Here is a 23,458-nt window from a genome sequence, read left to right as displayed (position 1 = left end):
GGCTGAGGATTACTGTGAGTTTGAAGCCAGCCTGAGCTACATAGTGAATTCAAGACCAGCCTGAACTACACAGTGAGACCTTGTCTCAAACAAAAGGATTTAAAGAAGCATGTAGGGGCTGGGGGTTTAGCTCAGCGGCATAAGCACCTGCCTTGCAAGCAGGCGGTTGTGAGTTCAATCCCCGGTACCGATAAAAATGAAAAAGACAAAAAAAAAAAAAAAAAGAAAAAAAAAAAAGAAGCATATAAATTAAAATCTGATTGTTCTGTTTCCCTTTCATCCTAATACTATGACATACATTATCTTTCTACTTTTTTCTAAGCTTAGACAATGTTTTTTTCTTTACAAAGAAACAACATGATATAATGCCATGTATATTATTCTTGAACTTGTGGGGGTTGTCTTCGAAATATACTCTAGGTAGTATTCTTCTAATGACATATGGAGGTCTTAATGTGTAAATTAATAGTCTATAAAAAGGATATACCACATTCAACCATTACTCTCCTAGGAATAGTTCTGTTCTCTCAAAATGCACACCTTTGTACATCTATCTCTACATTAACAGTGCTTGTGTTTGTTGGGTAGATTCCCAGAGATACAACTGATAAATCAAAAAATATGTGCGATTTAAGTTTTAGGAGATACTGTCAAGAAATTACATCCATTTGCATTCCCAGCAAGTTTTATTTTCATGTTTTAAGTAGCCAAGACCGTATACCTGAGTTTTGCATTTATTAACCTCATGGGCAAAAACAGTTATCTCATTTTAATTTGCATTTCTCACACTGACGTGGTTGAGTAACTTTTCGTGTTTATCTAATTTTCTCTTCTCCATCTTAACTGCTCACGCTCTTTACCCACTTGCTACAGATTCTCAGCTTTTATTCCTTTCTGGGGCCTCGTGCGTATTAGTATTATTGACTCTGAATTAAATACTGTAAATATAAAACTTTTATGACGCTCTCAAGACTGTTAAAACTACTGTAAAGTAAGCAGAACATTCAATTATGGGTTTTGAATAATATCATCAAATACTATGGAAAAGCAGTGCAAGGAAAACAATGCAAGGAAAGGATAAAATTTGTAAAGTTCCAGTTCTAATGAACGCCTCTGTTCCCTATTAAGTGTAAACACCACTTCCATAACAAGTGAGGCCAGCAACATTTCTCCATCTGGCAGCTTACATACGCGAGAAATCTAACCATGCCTCGGTCGGAAAGGCAACCGCTAGACTTTCGCGCGTGGCTACACTTCCTGTAGCCCTCTTCAGGGGCCACTCACTTGACAGCAGCGTTGACACACCAGGGTGGCCTCAAGGAACTCGCACCTGTCATCCACCTACAGAGCCACACAGTGACAGACTCTCACCTTCCCGGACCCTGCCCACCCGCCGAGATCCTCTCTCAGGCTCACTAGCAGCTGTTCCAATCGCGAGTGGAGACGCCACTGCGTTCCTAGGTTGCAATGACAGGCACCTTGCCCGTGGTCAGTTTTACCAGGAAGCCCACCCAGACCGCCAAGCACCCTTACCCGAGCTTCTGTTTCTCCTCCCTACTCATGGGTGTGGCCCCTGCCGTCCACACAGACGTGGCCGACACCAGGTAGAGCGCGGCCGTCGCGGCCACCAGGCTCCATGGCCCTCGCTGGGGAACCGGGGACCCACAGCCCAGGCCGCCGCCGGCTTCGCTCATGGCCCCGCGGTTCCACGCACGCGCGACTGCTAAGCCCGGTCGACGGGACACATTGCCGGACACCGGCGGCGAGGGGGCTGCAAGCCGTGACGAGACCTGGGTGTGCAGTGAGGCGCGCAGCTGCCAGCGTCAAACTGTTTGCCGAAGTCACCGAGCCGGTCCCCAGCGCCAGCGCTGCCACCGCCCTCCGCCCTCGGCAACCCCGAGCGCCTCCCCCAGCTTTCCGGTGTCGTAGTCTAGGAAACCGCCTCCCCCAACGCTACTTCCGGGCAGAGCCCGAGTCGTGGAGCCCCGGGACCAATGGAGGCCGCATAGAAGAGGGGCAGGCCCGGCCGCGGGCGACTGCACTGGCCGGGAGACTCCAGGCGTAGGTAGAAGGCGGGACGGGGCGGGCCTGTCGCGTCAACTCTCCTCAGCCCCGCGGAGAGGCCGCCCGCCCGGGGACTACGAGTCCCAGCGTACCCTGCTGGGAAGCTCCCGGCGTCCCCGCAGGCGCTCGCAGCCTCCGCGCTGCATTTCCGCCCTGGGTGGCGCGCGGCGTCTTGGCGCGCGTGGTCGCCTGAGAACCGCGGGTGCTTCCGGGCGCTCCCCTTTTCTTGGCGCCCAGCTGCTGTCGGCGGCCCGCGAGCCGCCCTGTCAACTGCTTGTCTCTTTTCCTGCGGATGTTTCCCTGCGGGGGATGAGAGCATTGTCTCGTGTGGGTGCGGAGTGTCTTAGGCCGCGGCGTTGAGTGGTGCTCTGGCCTCGGGGAAGTTAGGAAACACGAAAACCTTTGGTGTTATTGTGCCGAGAGTTTTATTTGCAAGCCGATCGTCTCTATCAGGTAAGTACTGCCCCAGCCCTCAGCTTGTGAGGACAGTACATCTTAGAGAAGTTGGTTAACAAGCTCGCGTCCACGCTGTTGGATTGCGTTCAACCAGCCTCTGATTTGGCAGCCCTTGAATACAAATCGATGAGCCGCAGACGTGATGGCGGCCGGGTGAGGTCTGGGACTTGAGTAGTAGTAGTTACCTAAAAAGCTCAGGAACCGTACAGGCGGGGAAAGAAAGAAAGAAGGAAAGGAGGGAGGAAGGGAGGAAGGAAGGAAGGAAGGAAGGGAAGAAAGAGAAAAAGTCGGGGAAGGAAATTGGAATTTGAAGTTTGTGATGACCGATTCCCAGGTTAACCATTGATAAAATAATTAATAGTTTCTCTTTAGAAAGACACTTTGCTCTTCTGTTGTGGTAACTCAAGAAAGCATTATAGCTTGATTTGGCCACATTATTTCAGTTTATCCTTTGTTTTTTCTTTTTGTTTTTTAAGATTTGAGGTATGGCAAGCAGTCCTCCCAATCCGGTGACTCATTGGCAACCAGGTGGGCTGGCTGGCCATTTTATTAAGTCCTTTATCTATGATTGGCTTCACCTATTAGTCCCTTATGTCAGATTGATTTTAGTTTCAAGGTATCCCTTCACTTTCTCCCAGTTACCTGTGTTTTAGTTGAGTTTCTCTGAGTAGCTCTGAATGAGGCTCCTCCTCTATTCAGCAATGTTGTCTCCTCCCCACATGTCTTCTAGGGACTGAAAGGGGACACTTTATGAAAAAAGTACTCTATGAATATTATGGACTGACTCCCTTTGTAACTAACTTACCCAAATTCCAAGAAAAGAGTTAGGATTTCAGATAATGTACTATCCCACAAAAATGTCCCCAGGGCTTTTTCCACTGTTCTGTCATGATTTTAATCTTCAGAATCACTTCACCCTCAGATTATCATCTTATTTCTTGTTGACACCAGCTCAAGGGAGATTTCATAGCCATTTTCAGTTTATTTTGTGTATCAGAAGCAAAACCAACTCCATGATCTTTCTCTGGCCCTCTGTCTTCAATCCTTATTTTGTATCACCAGTGTAGTTCCCACTTAATGGTTCAGTGTTACCACAGAGTTTTAAGTCAGCACCTTTTTATAACATCCCACATAGGAGTAATACAGGCCAAGAATAGTGGCACTGAGCTAACTCTGCTACCTAAAAGCTGTGTACACTTAAACTAATTACTAAATTAGTGCTTCTACTAACTACTAAATTTGTGCTTCAGTCTCATGTGCGAAATTCGTAGCATTTTTAGGAAAATTAAATGGTTTCACTGTTAATTATACCATCCACAAGTATCTTGGTATCATCCACAAGGTAATGACATATGTGTAAGATATTTAGAACATTTTAAAATAGCTCAATAAATAGTATTGATATCATTGTTTAGGGTTAGAAAGGAAAAGTTGCCATGATTAATGGTAGGATTCAAGGGTAGATACATCTGCTCCACAGTATCCATATCCCTGGTTTATCTCAGCCCCAGATCTTGTCCACTTCCTTGATTTGCTGACTTCACGCTGTCACTGCAGAATCCCTGTACAAAATACATGGCCCTCTTACTTGTAACTCAAGAAAGCATTAAACTCTCAGTTTCTGCTACAGAGACTTTGTATGGGATTATACAGCTTCATTCCTGTCTTGGAGTAAATATGTATACAAGCACATGGTACTTTTCTGCCTTTTAAAAAATGGCCTCATCTGTGAGACATTTGTAGTTGTATAGCTTGTGGGACACAGTTGGAAGAAAATCTTGTCAGCTTCTTGTTTGGATTTTTGTACAGAAGTATATCCTATCTCTATTGGATTTAGAAAAATAGTATGCCTAAGAATTAAAAATAGCTATTTATATAGTAATCCCAACATCACTTATTTCTTGTTATCCAAATTCAATGTTCTTACTTCCTAGAAACTCCCTTTGTATATGTATATACATGGTGTGTGTGTGTATAAACTGGTATATAATACGACTTTTTAAGTTTCCTTCCTCTTGTGTCATAGTCATTAGCAGAAGGTTCTAAATTTGTCAAACCTCATCTTTCATTAACCTGAGAGATACACTTTCTACTGAGATGAAAGTTTACCCTGATTAATGTGTTTTGAAATCTTGTTGTTGTTTTTTTCTTTTATATCCTTGAAATAAAATGGGTAAGGGGGAGCTTATTGTCCTTAACTGTTTGAATTCCTAGACTCCTCTAACTTTTATATTTATATAATGTTTTCTGTTTTTTTTCTCTAAATGTATTCAAAAGTTTAGTATTTTTGTTTTTCACAAAGCAGGATTTTTAGTATTTTCAATGATAATCCTGGTTAGGGAAAATTTGTCACGGTTTAAGAAATAGCATAAATATTTCTTCCTCTTTTTTTTTTTTTTCCTGCAGATTTATCTCTTTGTGATGTTTTAAAATCAAGGCATAACCTCCAATTACACGATTATACTTAAAACTTTTGAGAGATGTGGTTTTGAGTAGCACTTCCCTCTTAAACTTCACCATGTTTTTCTTGGGATCAGCCAGTGAGGTAAGTGTAGTCATTTTGAACATGAAATGTACTATTTCTAGTCCACCGCTAAAGATTAATGGACTTCATTACTATTTATAGAATTTAGCTCTAAACTATATTTTCAGCATCTTCCTAGCCCTTCTCTCAGGGGTTACATCCAATTTTAACATCCTGTTTGGGTTATGAGGATTCTCTACCTTAGTGTCTGATTTTTTCCTGTTTTTTTTCTTCCATGTCACTTCACATCATTTCCTTCTATTGGGTATGTGTGAGCATACTTTATATCTAATGCCAAGTATCATACTTTGAAAAAGATGGGTTATGCCCTAGCCCTAGATCTGCCATTAGAATATACAAGTCAGTTTCTCTAAAATCCTGTTTATAGTTTTGTTTTTACCAATTTATATGACACACACCTATAATCCCAGCACTCTGAGGCTGAGGTAAGATTGAAATTTCAAGCCCAGGGTGGGCAACTCAGTGATTTAGTGAGACCTTGTGTCAAAATATAAAAGGGCTAGGGATGTGGCTCAGGGCAGAGGCTTTGGTTTCAATCTTCATTACAACCAAAGGAAAAAAATTCTCTCTCCTTCCCCCCTGCCATAATGTGAGTTCTTGGGCTGAAGATTTAGCTCAGCAGCACAAGCGCTTGCCAAAGTCATGAGTTTGATTCTCTGATACCAAAAAAAAGGTTCTCTACCATGTCCCTCTGCCATGCCATACTACCTTGAAGCCAGCCAACTGTGGACTGAAATCTCTACAAACTATCCTAAACTAGATCTGAAAATCCCAAGGGACACAGGTAGAAAAGCCCCAAGAAAAGACTGTCTTATCTTTTAAAAGAAACTGAAAAAGAGCAGCCATGCAAGACTGAAAACTTTTAATACAGTAATCATTCCATTCCGGCCAAACACATACACATACAGCCCCATGACCCTCCCTCCATGCTTCTCCTTGCTATCAAGGCTGATTGAAACTCACATGAACCTCCATCTTGGCCAGATTTGAGGGAGCTATTCCTCCCTAACCTCTACACCTGGGAGATATAGAAGGCAGAATGAATCATCTCTGTTGGTGGTAATAAGCACCTCTTTCCAAGTGGTGTTATCTGAGACCAAACTGGAACCTAGAGCTCCAGCTCCACTGGTGGTAAAAAAGCATTTGTCCTTTTCCTTACTGGGAAGTATGAGATGAGGCTTAATAGAGTAAAGACTTTGATAACCTCTTGTTTCCCGCCCCGCATTGGCCAGGGTGGACTCCAACAGAGACCCAATAGAGAGCCATCTGTCCCCTCCTCCTTCCCCCAGTGTCTTGTGAAGGTGAACAGAGAAACTGGACTTCCACACCACCTGAAAGTAATGAAGTGCTAACTCCATGCACTAGCTTACTGTCAGAGGAGGATCAAAATCAAGATTTAAACAAGGCTCTGAGTCTAATATAAAATACCTGTGTTCCAGTTGAAAATCATTTGCCATACCAAGAACAGGAAGATGTGAAACTAAATGGAACAATGAGCAGATGCTAACATTGAGGAAACATTGAATTATCTGACAAGAATTGTAAAGCACTAATAAAAATTCTTCACAAAATTAAAGACCTTTGAAAGAAGTAAAAAATATAAAGCCTTGGCAAGGAAATGGGAAGTCTTGAAATAAATAATTACCATCAAATGAAAAAAGTCAAAATTGAAATATCTGGTGAATAGGTGCATAGCTAAACACACAACAATGGAAAGAATCAGTCAGTTTGCCAATACAGCAATAGAAACTATCCAGCCTCAACAATAGGAAGTAAGTTCCCTAGATAGATGAACGAGCCAGTGTTGTGGCTGGGGCCTTGAAGGGGTGCTTTGGTAGATGAGATCTGCAAAAATAAGAATGCATGCAGGGCAGACATCAGTTTCAAAGGAAGGAAGCAGCAAGAAAGCAGCTTGTGTCTTTATTGTTGTTATTACTTATTTACATTCTTGCATGTTGGCTGAACTAGTTGCATAGTTGTCTACTGCTAAGTCATCCTTGTATAACTGTTCTCCAGTCTGCACCTGTGCTAGGCAGGCAGCAGTGTTGTGTCCTCAAAGCTGGCCAGAGATATGCACATCTGCCCTCTGAACTGAAACAGTCCTGTCTGGAGTGGTGCCGCACAGCTGGGTATGGTAGTACATACCTGTGATCCCATATACTTAGGAAGCCAAGGCAGAATTGACAGTTCAGGCCCAACCTGGGCAACTTAGCAGGGCCTTGGTTTTTGGTTTTTGGTTTTTTTGTTTTGTTTTAATTAATAGAGCTGTAGAGACTGATAGGACCATTTTTTTAAAAAAATTCACTTTTGTGTCATTAGAGTCCCAGAAGCAGAGAGAGGGTGAACTGAAAAGTTTTTGAAGAAATAATGGCTAAAACTTTCCAAAAATTGGCAAAAATCATATACTTAAAAATGGAAAAAGTGTAATAAACCTCAAACAGTATAAACACAGATAAATTCATGTTAATACAAACCACGGTCAGACTTCTGAAAAATAAACACAAAATCTTAAAAGAAACTACTCAGAAATGACAGTTTACCTACAGGGAAAGATAATCTCAATGACAGTATTTTTCTGAAACCATGATGACCAGAAGAAAGTAACAAAGCATTTCAAGTACTAAAAAGAACAGTCTGCATTCAGCTTTAAAAATGTCTTGCATGAATGAAGAGGAAGTGAAGACATTTTAACAGGGACTTTAAAACATGCTTTTGCTGAAGGTGCTGATTGTATTTTGGCCTCTAGATAACTGATGGATAACTATAAAAGATAGATTTGACATTTCTGCCTTATTGTTTGTGATTGCTTTCTATCTTAAACTTGGGGTCAGATTCCTGCCCAACTCTGCATATAGACATAGTAATCATCTAAGAAAGGCTCATCTAAAATTGATAATACAATTTGATTAGCTCTAACTTTATCCAGTCTTTTTATTGTCCTTCCACACTGAAGGCACCAAGATAAAAGTACAATTATTTTCAGGATTTACATGGACATTATAATCAACAGATTATCAACCACCAGCTTTTTACTTTTGTGGGAGTAGTTTTGGTTTTGGTTTTGATTGGTTGGTTAGTTGGTTTGTTAGTACTTAATGGTACTGGGGATTGAACCTAGTGCCTTTGCACTGAGTACCCCTTTCTATTTTTAATTTTGAAACACAGTCTTGCTAAATCACCGAATTGCCCATGATGGGCTTGAATTTGCAATCCTCCTGCCTCAGCCTCCCAGAGTTCTGGGATTACGTGTATATACCATCATGCCCAGCAGCCCACTAGTTTTTACATCCTATTTCAGACCTCTAGAATGGTGCCTAAAAGTTTCCAATCACTGCCCTAAACCTGAAGAGGACCCTGTCACTGACCCAACTGACTATTTTTCTTTTCTGACTTGTTTTCTCTGATACACTTGCCTTCCAACTTTATCTCAAACCTAGATATAGTTCCTAGAGAACTATAAACCTTGCAGGTAATCATCTTCCCTGGCACTAGCATGACCCTGTAGAAATAGACTTGAGATAGTGATCCACTAAACCCCCGTTTGACTAATACCTGACTCTATACTTTATATCTACTATAGTTCTTCCACTATATAATCGTGGAGTGACTATCAATGCCTTGAACGCAGTTTTCTTAGGAAATCAATAGACTACTGGAATTTGGCATACTGTACCAAAAATACTCAGTTTCTTTTCCACAAAATAATAAATAAATAAGTAAAACTTTTTAAAAAAGACCAGAGTTTCCACATGAGTTTAAAAGGGAAATAACTATTAGTCGTTTCTTTTTAGTTATATTATAAAAGATGAATGAAAATTATCCCTTAGCCACTTCATAACAAGTTAACAAATCAATCTTGTGCTAATTTTTGTTGCATGTTTATTAAACATTTGTTAGCAAGTACAGACAAAGTAATTTAGCTCACCTATTCTGAATTTGATTAAATCTCAACTCTGTCCTTTCAGATTCTTCAACCATAACCTTTCATGAAAGATTGGAGCAAATAGAACAATATTTCAGAGCCAGGATTTTGTACCTTTACAGTAAGCATCAGCCAACTGGAAGTCCTCCAGCCATATACCATTCGTAATAGTCCAGCTCTTTGCTTCTTATTCATGAGAGAGTAGGAGAGTCTCTAAAATACTTTAGTCTTTCCACATATCTTGGGAATCAGTACTATTGTCAGTGAAAATCCAGCATTTGAATCCTAAGGCAGCATTTAAACTCTGCAAGTTTCAGGGCCTAAGAGGATATAATAACATTTATAGTAATTTGCCTCAAAAGAGGGTTAAGAGTGCTCAGGCACAAAGTAAAACTTCAAAAATTATGAATACTTTTCAAATCAGTCCCTCATCTTGCAAAGTAAAACAGAAACCAAGTGACTCAAAGACCATCTTGAAACAAAATCCAGTAGAACCTCATGAATATGTAGACGATCAAGTTGAAGACTCTCTGCAGATGGCACTGCAATACTTTGAGAAAGGTCCCATTAAAATTCCATCCAGAAAAGATAAAATTTTGGAAAAACACTTGAAAACGGTGGAAAATGTGGCTTGGAAAAGTGGATTAGCTCCAGAAGCAATTGACATTTTATTGAATGTGGCACTCAGTGGCAAATTTGGAAATACTGTAAACACACGGATATTGAAGTGTATGATTCCAACAACTTCAATATCAGAAGATTCTGTGGTTAAGGCAGTCTCCTGGCTCTGTGTTAGCAAGTGTTCTGGTAGCACCAAGATACTTTTTTATCGTTGGTTGGTTGCAATGTTTGACTTCATTGATCATAAGGAACAAATTAACCTGCTTTATGGCTTCTTTTTTGCTTCATTGCAAGATGATGCACTGTGTCCTTATGTCTGCCACTTGTTATATTTACTCACCAAAAAAGAAAATGTCAAACCATTTCGTGTGAGAAAGCTGCTTGATCTTCAGGCCAGGATGGGACAGCAACCACATCTTCAGGCTTTGCTGTCACTGTATAAGCTCTTTGCTCCTACTTTGATTTCTGTATCTTTGCCTGTAAGGAAGAAAATCTACTTTAAGAATTCAAAAGATCTGTGGAATTCAGCTGTGCTTGCTGTGAAGCTTAGAAACCAGCATTCTTTTACAGAACCTAGAAAACTGACATTCAGTCCAGCTAATTTCAATCCTTTAAAAAGAAAATGGAAATCTCGTTCAGTTACACCAGTGCTGAATTCTGGTAGCTACCCTAAAGAATGTGGCAAAAAGGAGATGAGTCTTTCTAATTGTCTCAGTTGTGATAGATCACTTCCCCTAGAAAGGCTTCAGAGCTTCCCTCTACTCTTAAAAAACATTCATTGCTTAGAGCTGCCCTCTCAGATGGGTTCAGTGCTAAATAACTCTCTTCTACTTCACTATGTTAACTGTGTCAGAGATGAATCACTCTTACTGAGGCTGTACCACTGGTTGAATCAGACATTACAAGAAGAATGTATTTGGTATAAAGTGAATAGTTATGAGCAGAGTAAAGAGTTTGCCAACTTGCTGGACACCATCATCAGGGCAGAGTGCTTCTTACAGGAGGGGTTTTATTCCTGTGAAGTTTTCTTGTATAAAAGCATTCCTCTCTGGGATGGCCTCTGTTGTCGGTCACAGTTCCTTCAGCTTCTGAGCTGGATTCCTGTTAGTAGCTTCTCTGAGATGAAACCGCTACTTTTTGACCATCTAGCACAGCTTTTCTTTACATCAACCATTTATTTCAAGTGTAGTGTTCTTCAGAGTCTGAAAGAGCTACTACAGAATTGGCTGTTGTGGCTTTCTGCGGACATCCACATGAAGCCTGTGATGAGCAGTCCTCTACAGATAACTCTGGATGCATCCATGAACTCAGTGTCTGAACTGATTCATTATGTAGGATGGCTGTCCACTATTGCATTGCGCTTGGAGAGCAACAGTACTTTCTTGCTACACTTTATTTTGGATTTCTATGAGAAAGTCTGTGATATAAATATAAAACATGATCTTCCATTAGTGGTGTTGTTTCCTCCTGGAATCTTCTATTCTTCACTTCTCAGCCTGGATACCAGTATCTTGAACCAACTTTCTTATATTATGCACAAGTATCATAAAAATTTGATTGCTGCAAAGAAGAAGGAGTTGGTACAAAAAGCAAAATCAGAGTTCAGTTTCAGCACCAAGACTTGCCAACAGTTTAATCATTATTTGACAACTATGATTGGTTGCCTGTGGACATCGAAACCCTTCGAAAAAGGAGTGTATATTATAGACTCCAAAATGTTAGAAAACACTGAAGTATCAAAGTATAAAAATAGCTTAAATTTAGTCCATCATCCTTCTCTATTGAGCTATGCTGTTTCCTTTTTGCTACAGGAAAGCTCAGAAGAAAGAACAATAAACATAAGCTCTATTCGGGAGAAGAAATGGCACTGCTACTTGGACTATTTATTTTCAGAGGGACTCCAAGGCTTGAAATTTTTCATAAAAAATAGTATTCATCATTCTTCTGTCTCTTAATCAGAAAGCATGACCACAACAATCAGCATTAAATGACAGTTGACATAAACAGCTTGCTGGACTAAATCCTTGTTGCTGGAGAGGCCAGCTAGCTCAATTTGAGTTTCCATGTCCGATTCACTAACAAGACTACTGTCTTCTAGAAGTACTCAGACTGACCTTCTGACTATGGTTCAGGAGAACCCTGGTGTGCATACCTTTATTTTTCAGGGGTTAGATTTTTTATAAAAAGACACACATACTTTGTGGTGGGATTTTGTAATATTTTTGTGTACTATAAGGTGCATTGATGGAAGACAGCAAATAATACATAGTAGTAGCTTATTCATAGATATACTCATGCAAAATATTCTACTTCCTTAGTGAAAACTATGAATATTACCATTTTTCTTACATGAACAGAACCAGCACTAAATTAATAGAATGCAGTGTTTATGATTCTTAAGAGCCTGAAGTAGCTAATGGCTTCTCAGGCCTTTAACTGGTAGCAGTTTAATGAGGAAAGGAAGGAGAAAAGAATTATGGGGATAACCAAGATATTTCTATTAATGGTGGTTTGATTCCATGGGACTGCTCTATTTTATTTGTGTGTATATATGTATGTATCTAGTTTTTAAATATTCAAGTCTTTACACTTTAACTGTATCTTTACTTGCAGAGTAATTCTGAAGCTTGGAAAAATTTTCATAGTTATCTACAATGTACTGTTTAAAATTTACTATAAAATTTTGCTTACTAACTCTTAATAAAATTCATACCTTTGAGGAAAAATGAGTAACTGTTTCTTATATCCATTATGAAGACCATTAATTTCAACAATAAAAATTCATTTTTTACTTCTTGTATAAATAGAGTGATCATTGGCATTAAGATTGCCTAATGCGACCACTAGTTGCCATCCTGGGATCTGAGTTTCTGATTAGGGCAACTGCACCTTGAATGTTGATTTAATCCATTCATAATATACTATGTTGAAGAATTCAAGCATATATACATAAACATTTATGAAGAATATGCTGTGCATTACATATTTCGATTATATACTTCCATAAGGATAATGAGAATCATTTTCTACATTTATAAAACAAGAATGAAAATTATCCTCATCCCATTATCCTTGTTTTATAGATTGTAGAAAATCAAGCTCAGAGATTTTATGTCACTATCCACAGGAAAAAATGCACCACAGTCAGGAACCCTTGTGTATTGCTGAGAGATGTCTCTGCTGGTTAAGCCTGATTGGCTTTGTGACTTCTGAGTATGGTTGATAAGACCTTAGGAGATCCTCAAGCCAATAAATTGTGGCAGTGACCTTTGAGCATGTGACTATGAACATCACAGTAGAGAATTGGGCTTTGTTGGATCTTTCCTGAAAGAAGCTTTGCACAAATGTGATGCAGGATACCTTTAGTAATCTGCTGCTGTGGGAAGAAAGTGATAGAATCAACAAGTTGAAGTTGAATGCAGAAATTCTAGGAGAAATCTAACAAGTCAAGAGATACAAAGACACTCAATATAAAATATGGATCCAGTGGGCAGAAAGCTTCAGCTCCACTCCAGGTCCTAAAGTGAATATGAAACCTCCTCGCCTAAAACTAGGAGAAAGCCTTACGTGTAGAGAAATCCCAATTAGTCTTTTATCTCTAAATATGTCCATCACAGCTCACAACTCAAAAGTATATGAATATCGGCAGTTTGGAGAGAAGTATAAATGTGAGAAACATGGGGAAATCTGCAGTTATTCCAATGCCTTGTGAAGCATACAAGGACAAATATTGCAGCAAAACCCTATGAATATAAGCAATCTGAGAAATCCTTTATTTTTTCTAATTGCAATGAAATACATAAAACACTAGAGAAACATTTGATATGTAAAAGATACAGGAAGCCTTTTGCTAAGAAAACAAAAAGGTAATTTCATAAACGTGAAAATTCACTGTTGGGAAAAACTAGTAAGCTGTGTGGGAAACCAGGAAAGCCATTTATTATAAAACTCATGAAAACAATTCACAGTGGGAAACCCTATGTGTGTCAGTAGTGTGGAAAAGGCGCTTCACAATTCAGAGACACCACAGAAATAAGACAATCCACAGTGGGAAGAAATCATATGTAAACTGGAAAAGCCTTCAATAGTTCTTATCACCTTTAAAAACAAAATAATTCACCTGGAAGGGAAACACTAATCATGAAAGCAATGTGGGAAAGCTTATACAGAGAATTCCCCTCTGAGACATGAAAAAATTCACACTGAGGAAAAACTTATGTATGTATATCAGCAATATGAGTAAGCCTTCACAGGTAAGACAAATATTTTACACATAAAGGAGTTAATGGTGGCGAAAAACTATTGTAGAAAAGGCCTTAGTTATCGCTATCTTCAAATACATGAAACTCAAACTAGAGAAAAACTGCATATGCAAATGTGGGAAACCCTTCACTTCTTTTCCCTTAATTCATGAGCTCAACTGGAGAGAAACCTTACATATGTAAGCAGTGTGAGAAAGCCTATGCTCATCATGCTTGCTTCCAGAGACGTGTCACGCTGGAGAAACACTGTATATCAAGAATGTGGAAAAGCTTCACTAATTACTGTTCACTTCATAGACCTGAAAGAATTCACAGTGGGGAAGATCCTATATGTAAACTACATAGGAAAGCCTTTACTTGGTTACTTTCATAAATGTGAAAGAAGTCATCGTCGGGAGGAACCCTCATGGAAGCAATGTGGAGAAGTTTTCAATTCTTCCAGTTGCGTTCAAATACATGAAAACGTTTGCGTTGAAGAAGAACCGTATGTATGTAAGCACTGTGGGAAAGTTTTTGGTCAGTTTGGTATCTTAAGAGACATGAAACTGGAAAGTATAAATAAATATGGGACATGTTCTTTATCACAGGACATTTCTCTACATATCAATTTGCACAGTGGACACAACAATGGACATTTTATGGGAATGCTTCTAATTTTTGTTTCATTCATCTTGCACATGAACACAGTATGATGGGAAACCTTCACTAGATGTATAAAAGATTTAAGTTGGCTATAGATAACAGTGCATATGGGATCAAACCTTTATGAATGAACTATAAAGAAAGTTCTCAGTTGTAATTTCAAAATTCTGTGAAGATTCTTTATGTAGTATAAGCCCATAGAAGTAATATGAAGAGCTTCGTGCAATTCTTTGTAAAATAATTTAAAAAGTACACTACATGAATAGCAAGTCCTAATGTATACAGTAGTGTTTATTAGTAATGCATTCTTAAATAAGTACATTGCTGGATAATGTGTTTCTAATGTTCGCTTTTGAAAATGTTGAGGTGACAATTCTGTATTTTTGTGTAATAGTGTGTCAATTTAATCATTGTTTAAATCAAATTAGCAGTAAAAGTTTTTTAATTTTGTACCATATTAGATCCATAGGTCAATTAAAATGTTTCTAATAAGCTAGTAGGCTTAGTATTTTAAGTTTTATTATCAGGGTGAATGGGCTACTGAAAAAAATTCTGTTAATTTTAAGAATTTTCCCACTAACCTGATGAGTTCTGTGTGTATGTGTGTGTACTCCATCTTTCTTTCAGTGGAACATAGGACATTTTAAAAGTGGATTTTATATTTTTTAATTATGTATGTTTTTAAAGAAAATTTTTGTACACATACACATGCTTTCAAACAACTTGTTGATTAACAAATGTTACCTTTTCATGTACTAGGAAGATATGTGTAGATATCCCATCATAATTGTAGATTTGGTAAATTTATAAACTTTCGTGTTCTTTTTTACTGAAGGTTATTTTGATAATATTCATTCAAATTTAGGTGTTTCGGGGCTGGGGATTTAGCTCAGTGCCATAAGCGCGTGCCTTGCAAGCAAGCAGTCGTGAGTTCGATCCCTGGACCGATAAAAAGGAAAAAGACAAAAAAAAAGAAATTTAGATGTTTCTTTAAGCATAAATTACTTTCTGTACTCATGTTGCACTTTTTATGCTTATTTGTTCTTCCCTCATTATACTAAAAATACGCTGATATTATTGTCCCATTGTAAAAAAAAGTTATAATTTAGTAAAAATCTAGACCACTTTTTCTGTACTACATGTCTATATATTCTGATTTACCTATGACAGTTTTCATTTACATCATTGTCCTGGTATTATGGCAGAGAGGTGCCTCCTTTCATTTTAAAACGTGTCCAAATTTAACAGTAATATGATCATTCGAACCTTATAACATTGCATCCAGTATTCAATGATCTCCATCCCCCAACTCTATCAGGCTATATCAGATGTGTAAAAAACCACAGCAAGTATACCTGGTCCAACTTCTGTCCTTGTATGAGTTTGAATGGAAGGGAATGAGTTTGGATGTATGCCTAAATTAAAATTTTAATTGGTGTAATTTAGGCATACAAACTAGAGCAAGTAAATTCTTGCTAGTAAAAAATACAACTCTCTGTAACTGAGAAAGATGTAATAGGGCTGCCATCAATACTGTCCCATGCATAACCAGCACAAGCAGGAAGGAGCAGCAGCCAGCCCCGCCCCTAAAAACATGCTGGTCACCATTGCCTTCAAGGAACTGTGACCAGCATGAGCTTGAAGAACCAGCTAGCCATGCCTTGGAGAAAGCCCTCCTCATAGCCCACCATTTCCACGGGGAACCAGGGTTAGGAGAAACTCAGATGCCTAACCCATCCCCCACACCATGGATGGGTAACTGATGGTCAACTCAACACCAGCTGAATTAAATCACTATGGTGCTAAGCATAGATGTTTCACCTGAGGAAAGTTGCCAGCATAAATAAAGACATGGAGGAGAAGAAGCTAGATGTTGAGGCACTGAGACATTGTGGGTTCTCCTACAAGTTGCTGTTCGAGCCATTGATTCTCTTGGAGAAGCTCAGGTCCTTACATCGAGCATTGCTTCCTGGCTCCAGAAGGGAAGACATGTGCCACTTGGTTTCCAGGATGAACTCATCACACTGGCTGCCAGGCATGTACTCAACTGGTTAATCATCAAAGGAGCTTGGGGCCTCCATGTCACTGAGGATGGCTGTGGTGCTTTTCAGGACAGCCCTGGTCTTTGTTGTGAGTGATTTCTCGGCTCCAACATAGAACCCTCAACCTGCTAGCATAGTTCCTTCACACTGCTGGCATTGACTTTCTAACTTCCACTGCTGACCTTTGGGCCTTCCTAGCACAGATCTGTAAAAGAGACTGATGTGAGTCCTTGTGGGTTCTAGACCTCCAGTTGGACTCATGGGAGTCATTGTCATGAGCTCTGGGTCTTCATCTGGACTCATGTGAGGCATTGCTATAGGGTTCAGGCCCTTGGCTATATATGTATATAATGTAAGTAGATTTCCTGCATTTTCTTATGTTAACTCTGGGTGACCATCATAAAAATAATGTTACAAACTCCATGTCCTGATTTTAATTGTTCTCACAACCCCTGGCTACAACAGTAGCCAATGCAATAAGCACCTGGAACCCCACAACTCACTTGTCTGAAGGAAACAAAGGAAAATGTCAAGATGAGCAAAAGGCAATCTGTGGCCTGAAGCCCAAACAGAACAAGCCCAGGAGACATGGACATGAAAGAAAGTAAAAATTGCACACCTGAAGTTTCTGGGATGATGGCTACTGACATAAAGAAACTACTTCATGAAGCTGTAAAAGAAATAAGATCAGATATAATATCGCAGGTAAAAGAAATGACAAACAGTAAAAGCATTCCTGAGCATATCTAAAGAAGTTACAGATTAAAGAAGCACAGGAGCAATATAGAGAAGAATTGGAATGCATGAAACAGACACAAAGAGATAGCCAGGAAATTAAAAATTCCATTGAAAGCTGGGAAAACCACTTGAAAGAAACTGAAGATAGACTTTCAGATCTTGAAGACAGGATTGAAGCTAGTGATCATGAAAGGAAAGACTTCTTTAAAATGAAATATCCAGGAAGGATCCAGGACATATAATGGCTGCAAGATGACACAAAGAAAAATAATTTAAGAGTGATAAATTTCAGCAAAAAAAGCAAGAGTCAACATAAATAATATAAAGAGATTGTTTATGGAAATAATAGCAGAAAACCAAAGAACCTGACAGATAAGTGAGGCATATAGAACTTCAGATAGCCACAATCAAAGTAAATCTACACCCACACAGATAATAATCAAGATCCCAGAAATTCAGCACAAAAAAAAGAATATCACAGCCTGTTAGAGAAAAAGAAACATCACCTATAAAGGAAAACCCATCAGAATGATGACAGACTTCTCAACACAAGGCATCAAGTTAAGAAGAGCTTGGAGTAAAGTATTTTTAAGTCCTGAAAGAAAATAGCTTCTAACCCTAATTGATGTATCCTGCAAAACACTCTCAAAATTAATGGAGAAATAGAACAACTGAAGGAACCTATGATCACCAAAACTTACAAAGAGTACTAAAGAATATTCTAGAGAGAGAAAAATGACTACAGTCCCAGAAACAGCAGCAGTGTGTGATCGCCAAGCAGGGCAGACAATTGAATGCAGGGGAAAGTAGGGAGCCAACATCAGCAAAAAGCATGTAAAAGACACACCAGTACATGTTGGCCATAACCATTAATGTAGATGTCCTTAATTCACCAATAAAAACCACAGGCAGAGTAGATCAAGAAACAAGGTTTAGCAAAATGCAGTATACAAGGAACACACTGACTGGAAAGGAAATTAATAGACTGAAAGTCAAAGGGGAGAAAACAATGCTGCATGCAACAAGGAACCAGAAGAAAGCAGGGGTAGCTTGCCTAACAACCACAGAATGGATAAGACACAGCATTTTTGTACAGTGGAAAGCTACTCAGTTATAAAGAAAGATAATCATAAGGCTTTTGGAGGTAAATGGATGTAACTTGTGATCATGCTCTTGGATGAAATGATTCAGACTCAACATAGGTGAACATTATGTTGTCTCCCTAGTATAAAAAACTGAAGGAATTAGTGGGATCCAAAATGTACAATAGATACTGTGGAAGTGAAAGGGTAGGAAACTAAAAGGGGAAAGTGGTAGCCATTGTTAATTCCTGCTTACCTTATTGTAAAGTACTGAATCATTTTCATTGTTTTGTTTTGATTGGTTTTATTGTTTTGTTTGATTTATTTTACTTGATGGCATGGGCTGCTGTTTCGAAGATGGCAAGATCTATTATGGTAGCCATTGTTGATTTCCTATTATCTTGTTTTGGAGTCCTGTATCACTTTCATTATTTTATTTTAATTGGTTTTAATCTGTTCTGTTTTGTTTGATTTTGTGTCTGATGGTATGGGCAGCTATTTTGAAGATAACAAGAAGTATTATGGTAGCCATTGTTGGTTTCCTATTATCTTGTTTTGTTGGCTTACATCGCTTTCATTGTTTTGTTTTGATTGGCAATAAAGAATAAACTGTTTTGTTTGGTTTTATTTTCTTTTTTGAAAAGAAGATGTAATAATGAGCCACCAATCAAATGAACAGATAAGATCTATTATAAAAAGTGAAGATTTTTAGAAGAATAAGTTTAATATTAAAATTAAACTATATGACATGGTTTATGTTTGTGTCCCCCAGGCCTCATGAGTTTGCATTGTTCATACGTGATGGTTCATTGTATAGTGCTTGGATTGATGGTGTCAGTGCTCCACCCACATAGGGGTGGAGCCAGGATGTGATGTAATGGCAGGAAGAAGGTGTGTTTTTCTCTTTGCTGGTTCGAGTTTGCTGTTGCCGGCTGCCATGAACTGCAGCCCAGCCATGCCTGCCTGTCTTGGAGCCAACTGAGTGTGACTGAAACCTCCAAAAACTGTAAGAAATAAACCTTTCCTTTCCCAACTTTGGGCTTCAGGTATTTTGTCTCAGTGACGAGCATAAAGTAACTAAGACACTATACTTTCAATCATATTTGCCCAGAAACATTCATTTTGACTAAACTTTGTGCTATTTCCATTTGTATGTAAATACCAAAGGAAGGAGTGTTTGTACTTCAGGTTTTATCACTTTGGATCTGATATACAAAGCATACTTTTGGTGTGGAAGTAGATTTTCAAATCATTTGTGCTAAATGAAGAGCACATTTCTTAGATGAATTGAAAGTTTATTCAAATCTTTCTTTTTCAGGCAAATTTAAAATTCCATATTGCTGCTAGACCTTTTCCTGAATGATAAAGATAGCTGTCTGTGGATATTAATGGGTTAAGAAATGCTGATATTTTCTCATCAGAGGGTGTACCATAGCAGAGACATGTTGCCCTATAATCCTGCAGTGAGCAAACCTCCAGAACCAAAAGTACTATTGTGTGAGACAGAGCCAGCTCTCAGCCATACATCATCCCATAACTTTGACTCCACTTATGCCAGTCTGAAACAATTGTTCTATTGTTTATCACTGCTGGCCTTCTAATATTGACTATCTTTGGAGCTTCTGTACCAAGTTGATATTTTTTTCCCTCTGATATGGCCTGAGATCTTCCCAGAAATGTGCTTTCAACAACATATGGAAGCAGTGACAGAATTAAAATATTTGAAAAGACCAAAAAGGCTAGCTAAGACAACTGGGATGGATTATAGTCATTTTTTGTGCCTGGTACCTCAGATTAGATTAGATTCTTTTTTTTTTTATTTTTCTTTAAATTTCAGGAAGGGGTGGTGATAGTAATGGTGGTGGTTTTGGAAGGAGGGCCAAGGAAGAACGGGAAAAAGAAGCAACCACACTGAGTAAGGAATTCTAAACAAGATACAGCATTCTGTGTGGAACTTATTTCTATTATGGATCTTTATAATAAATATCCCTTCTAAGGACTGAGAAATATAAAACATTTTCCAGTAAAATTGTTTCTCACAGATTTAATATTTCTTTCAAAGGATCAAAGCACCATAAAAATTAAAAATATATACAAAAAGATTAAGGTAGACACAAGTAATCAGCTGTGGAAATAAAATTTTGAGTGTGTCCTAAGTCCATACATACTCATATAATATATAATTTAATAAATATTTATTGAGTATAGGATTGTTTTGAGATTAATGATAGAGTGGTCATCTTTATCCCTCTTTTTTAAAGAATGAAAATGCCTTTCTTTAGTAATCTAATAAACATTAGCCTCCACACTCTGTTCTATTATTATGATAGTAAAATGATGATTGTGTAATGAATTCTTTTGTGAACCTCTGAGAGGTCAATCAATTATTTAATTTTAGGATTTTATGTTCATAAAATTTTATGTTCATAAAATCCTAAAATTAGTTTCAATGTGCCTTCATGTTTCCTTGGTTTGTCACATTCTCTAGGATCCATAACTTAAAAAAATAAAAAGCAAATGCTAAGAACAAGTATGGAAAGAGAAGATCAAGGGAGAAACATTGGAGATCTCCAATGTTTAAGAGGTAGAAAAGAGTGGCCAAAAAGTTTGGATGCAACTGAGGACGGATGTTAAATAGACACTTCGTTTTAATTATTCGAGGGAAGTAGCTGTTTAATGTACCCATGTATAAAATTGTCTCTGATTATTTGGGAAACTGATTTAGTTCACCATATCAAAGAACTATGGAAAAGAATCATAAAATTCTAAGAATGAGAAAGTTTGAAAGAAGGAATACCAACAGAGGGGCTGGGGATTTAGCTCAGCGGCATAAGTGCCTGCCTTGAAAGTGCATGGTCATGAGTTCAATTCCTGGTACCGGTAAAAAAAAAAAAAAAAAAGAAAGGAATACCAACAGAACGTCCAGTGCGGCAGACACATGAAGTAAGTACAGAAAGATCCTTATCCTACTCACACATTCCTCTAGGGTGGTTTCTGTATGCAATGGATACTCAGTCAACACTGGTATAAAAAAATGAAGGCTAGTGAGAATGGAGTTAAAAATGAAATTGAAGTGATTTAATGGTTTAATTAGAGTTGCTTTTACATTAACAAACGTGAAATTCAGTAGTAGCACATTATTAGGTTATTTTATAAAATTTCTTTAACGTAGCAAAATTTCTTTAACATAACATAGCAAAAAATTTCTCTAACAAGCAAGAAAATTATCTAAGAGATAATTCAGTAAAATCAACCTCCCAAATAATTAAAAGCAGCTTTATACTCAGTTGGAAACTTCTTCCATGAAGTTATTAAAAAGATTCATGTCTCTTTATACTTTACTATCTCTCCAGCTTGAAAGGCCAATTAGTCCAGAAGCAAGTGCTTGTCACTTGGATTATATGTTTTGGAAGGTAGGATATTACCTGGTTAAATGTTTGCCATAATATTAACCCACCACTGATTTTAACATATTGCTTTGAGAACAATATAACAACTTTTTACTTATAATACTTTTAAGTTTAAAAAGGTTTCAGAAATACTTTACTATTATATCATTCAATATTAGCAATCTCCCCAAACCAAATAGTTATAGGAGTCTTTAAAAAAGTTTCCAAAGTCTTCCAAGGATTTTTCTCTGATTTTTGTATATACATACATATGTATATATGGTTTCTTGAAAAGACTGTTTTGGGCAGAGTTCAAATGATAGTGTTGGTGATGCTGTATAATAAAACAAAATGCTATAAGAGACCACAAATGCAGTAACTTATACAAAGTACAAGGTGTTTGTCTTTCAGATGCTATTCACAACCTTATGAGTGATGTCGTGATCATCCAGCAACTCCAATTCTATCAACTAAAACTCAATTCTAGAGTAGAAATAAGCTCACCAGAATCATATATTTTCTGCCTCTGTATAGTCAGAGAGGAACACAGCAACTTCTTTTTAAAAAGATGTGACTTGGAAGTTGAACATATCCTTTTACTCACATCTTATTGCAAAAGAGTTGATCAGTAGTCAGGCATAGCTACAAGATTGGAATTTTTATTCTCTAATGGAGCAACTGCATGTCCAATCTCAAACTGGCAATTCTTTAGTTAAAAAGAAGAAAAGGATAATAAACATTGGGAGAAACTTGACAGTCTGTTCCAGCCCTTACTTTTTTACCTTTATAGTGATCATTATACTTGTAGTGAAGATGCAAATACAAAATTTTGATAAAATTGGCCATAAAAATCATTTTACTTTTGATTATTTATAATCTGTCTATTGAAACTCTTATTTCTGTAAATAAATAATGGAATCTTGAAAAGGGGTTTTTAAACCTCATCATTTTGAATAAATCTTAGGGGAAACTATAATTGCAAAGATAGCCCAATTTATGACATCTTTTTTCCTCTCTATGCATAGAAATGATACGTTTTTGGAAATACTGCAAGGCAGCTTCCCTGTGAGTTCATGTATCACAGTGTGATGAGAGACCAGCTATTAAATAGTAAAAGTTATTAGTAATTATAGAACATTCTAGAAAAAAAGATAAAATAGTTAAATATAGTAAGTTTAGCTTTAAAGTGTTATGGGGCTGTTACTGTTCCTCTTTTTGAGAAGTAGAGCCTGTTAAGTTGACTTTAAAAAATAGTGGCTTGCTAAAATATTTGGTTTTTCCAAGATATGTCATGCAAGGAAGAATATGTGTGTGTGTGTGTGTGTGTGTGTGTGTGTATAAAGTCTTTTTATGTGTATATATTAAGTCTTTTTCTATTATTTCGATTTCTCTAGGATGGCTGGACGTCTTAACTTTAAAACTTTTTATGCATTTATGTAGAGATTTTTTTTTTACTCCTAGAAATCTAATGATTTCATTAATGGCATGTGCTATAACTGTGCAATCTAATACAGTAGCCATTAAACACATGTAGCTATTGAGCACCTGAAATGTTAAGTCATGAGTTCAGGCTTTAGTTCGAACAGTTTCTAGTGGTGGATATCCTGCTTTTCTTCATGATGATACTTCAAGTTATGGACTATACTGTCAGAAAGCACTTCCTTGTACTGGAAACAAATACAAGTCTTCATACAA

At 37.9% G+C, this 23,458-nt stretch overlaps 2 protein-coding genes across 5 annotated transcripts in view; one reads left to right on the top strand and one right to left on the bottom strand.

Moving 5' to 3' along the window:
• The window catches only part of Edem3 (ER degradation enhancing alpha-mannosidase like protein 3), a 76,477-nt gene extending 74,594 nt beyond the window's left edge, over nt 1–1,883 (bottom strand). Inside the window, exon 1 of one of the 4 annotated variants that reach the window (XM_063240295.1) lies at nt 1,534–1,883. In XM_063240295.1, coding sequence (XP_063096365.1) covers nt 1,534–1,694 — 161 coding nt within the window. In that variant the 5' untranslated portion in view covers nt 1,695–1,883. The remainder of the gene's footprint in view (nt 1–1,533) is intronic. The other 3 variants (XM_063240296.1, XM_063240297.1, XM_063240298.1) reach the window with 3 other exon arrangements.
• Nucleotides 1,884–2,342: 459 nt separating this feature from the next.
• On the top strand, nt 2,343–18,988 carry LOC100731490 (centromere protein I-like). The gene is made up of 3 exons (XM_013158046.3): nt 2,343–2,517; nt 4,927–5,065; nt 9,031–18,988. Exon 3 carries the CDS (start codon nt 9,392–9,394, stop codon nt 11,561–11,563), a length of 2,172 nt encoding a protein of 723 aa, XP_013013500.1. The 5' UTR covers nt 2,343–2,517; nt 4,927–5,065; nt 9,031–9,391; the 3' UTR covers nt 11,564–18,988.
• The last annotated feature ends 4,470 nt before the right edge of the window (nt 18,989–23,458 follow it).

Source organism: Cavia porcellus, unplaced genomic scaffold, assembly GCF_034190915.1.
Source record: "Cavia porcellus strain 051 isolate PalLab524CR breed Dunkin Hartley unplaced genomic scaffold, mCavPor4.1 scaffold_29, whole genome shotgun sequence".
Taxonomy (NCBI): domain Eukaryota; kingdom Metazoa; phylum Chordata; class Mammalia; order Rodentia; family Caviidae; genus Cavia; species Cavia porcellus.
This window is presented reverse-complemented; position numbering and strand designations above follow the sequence as displayed.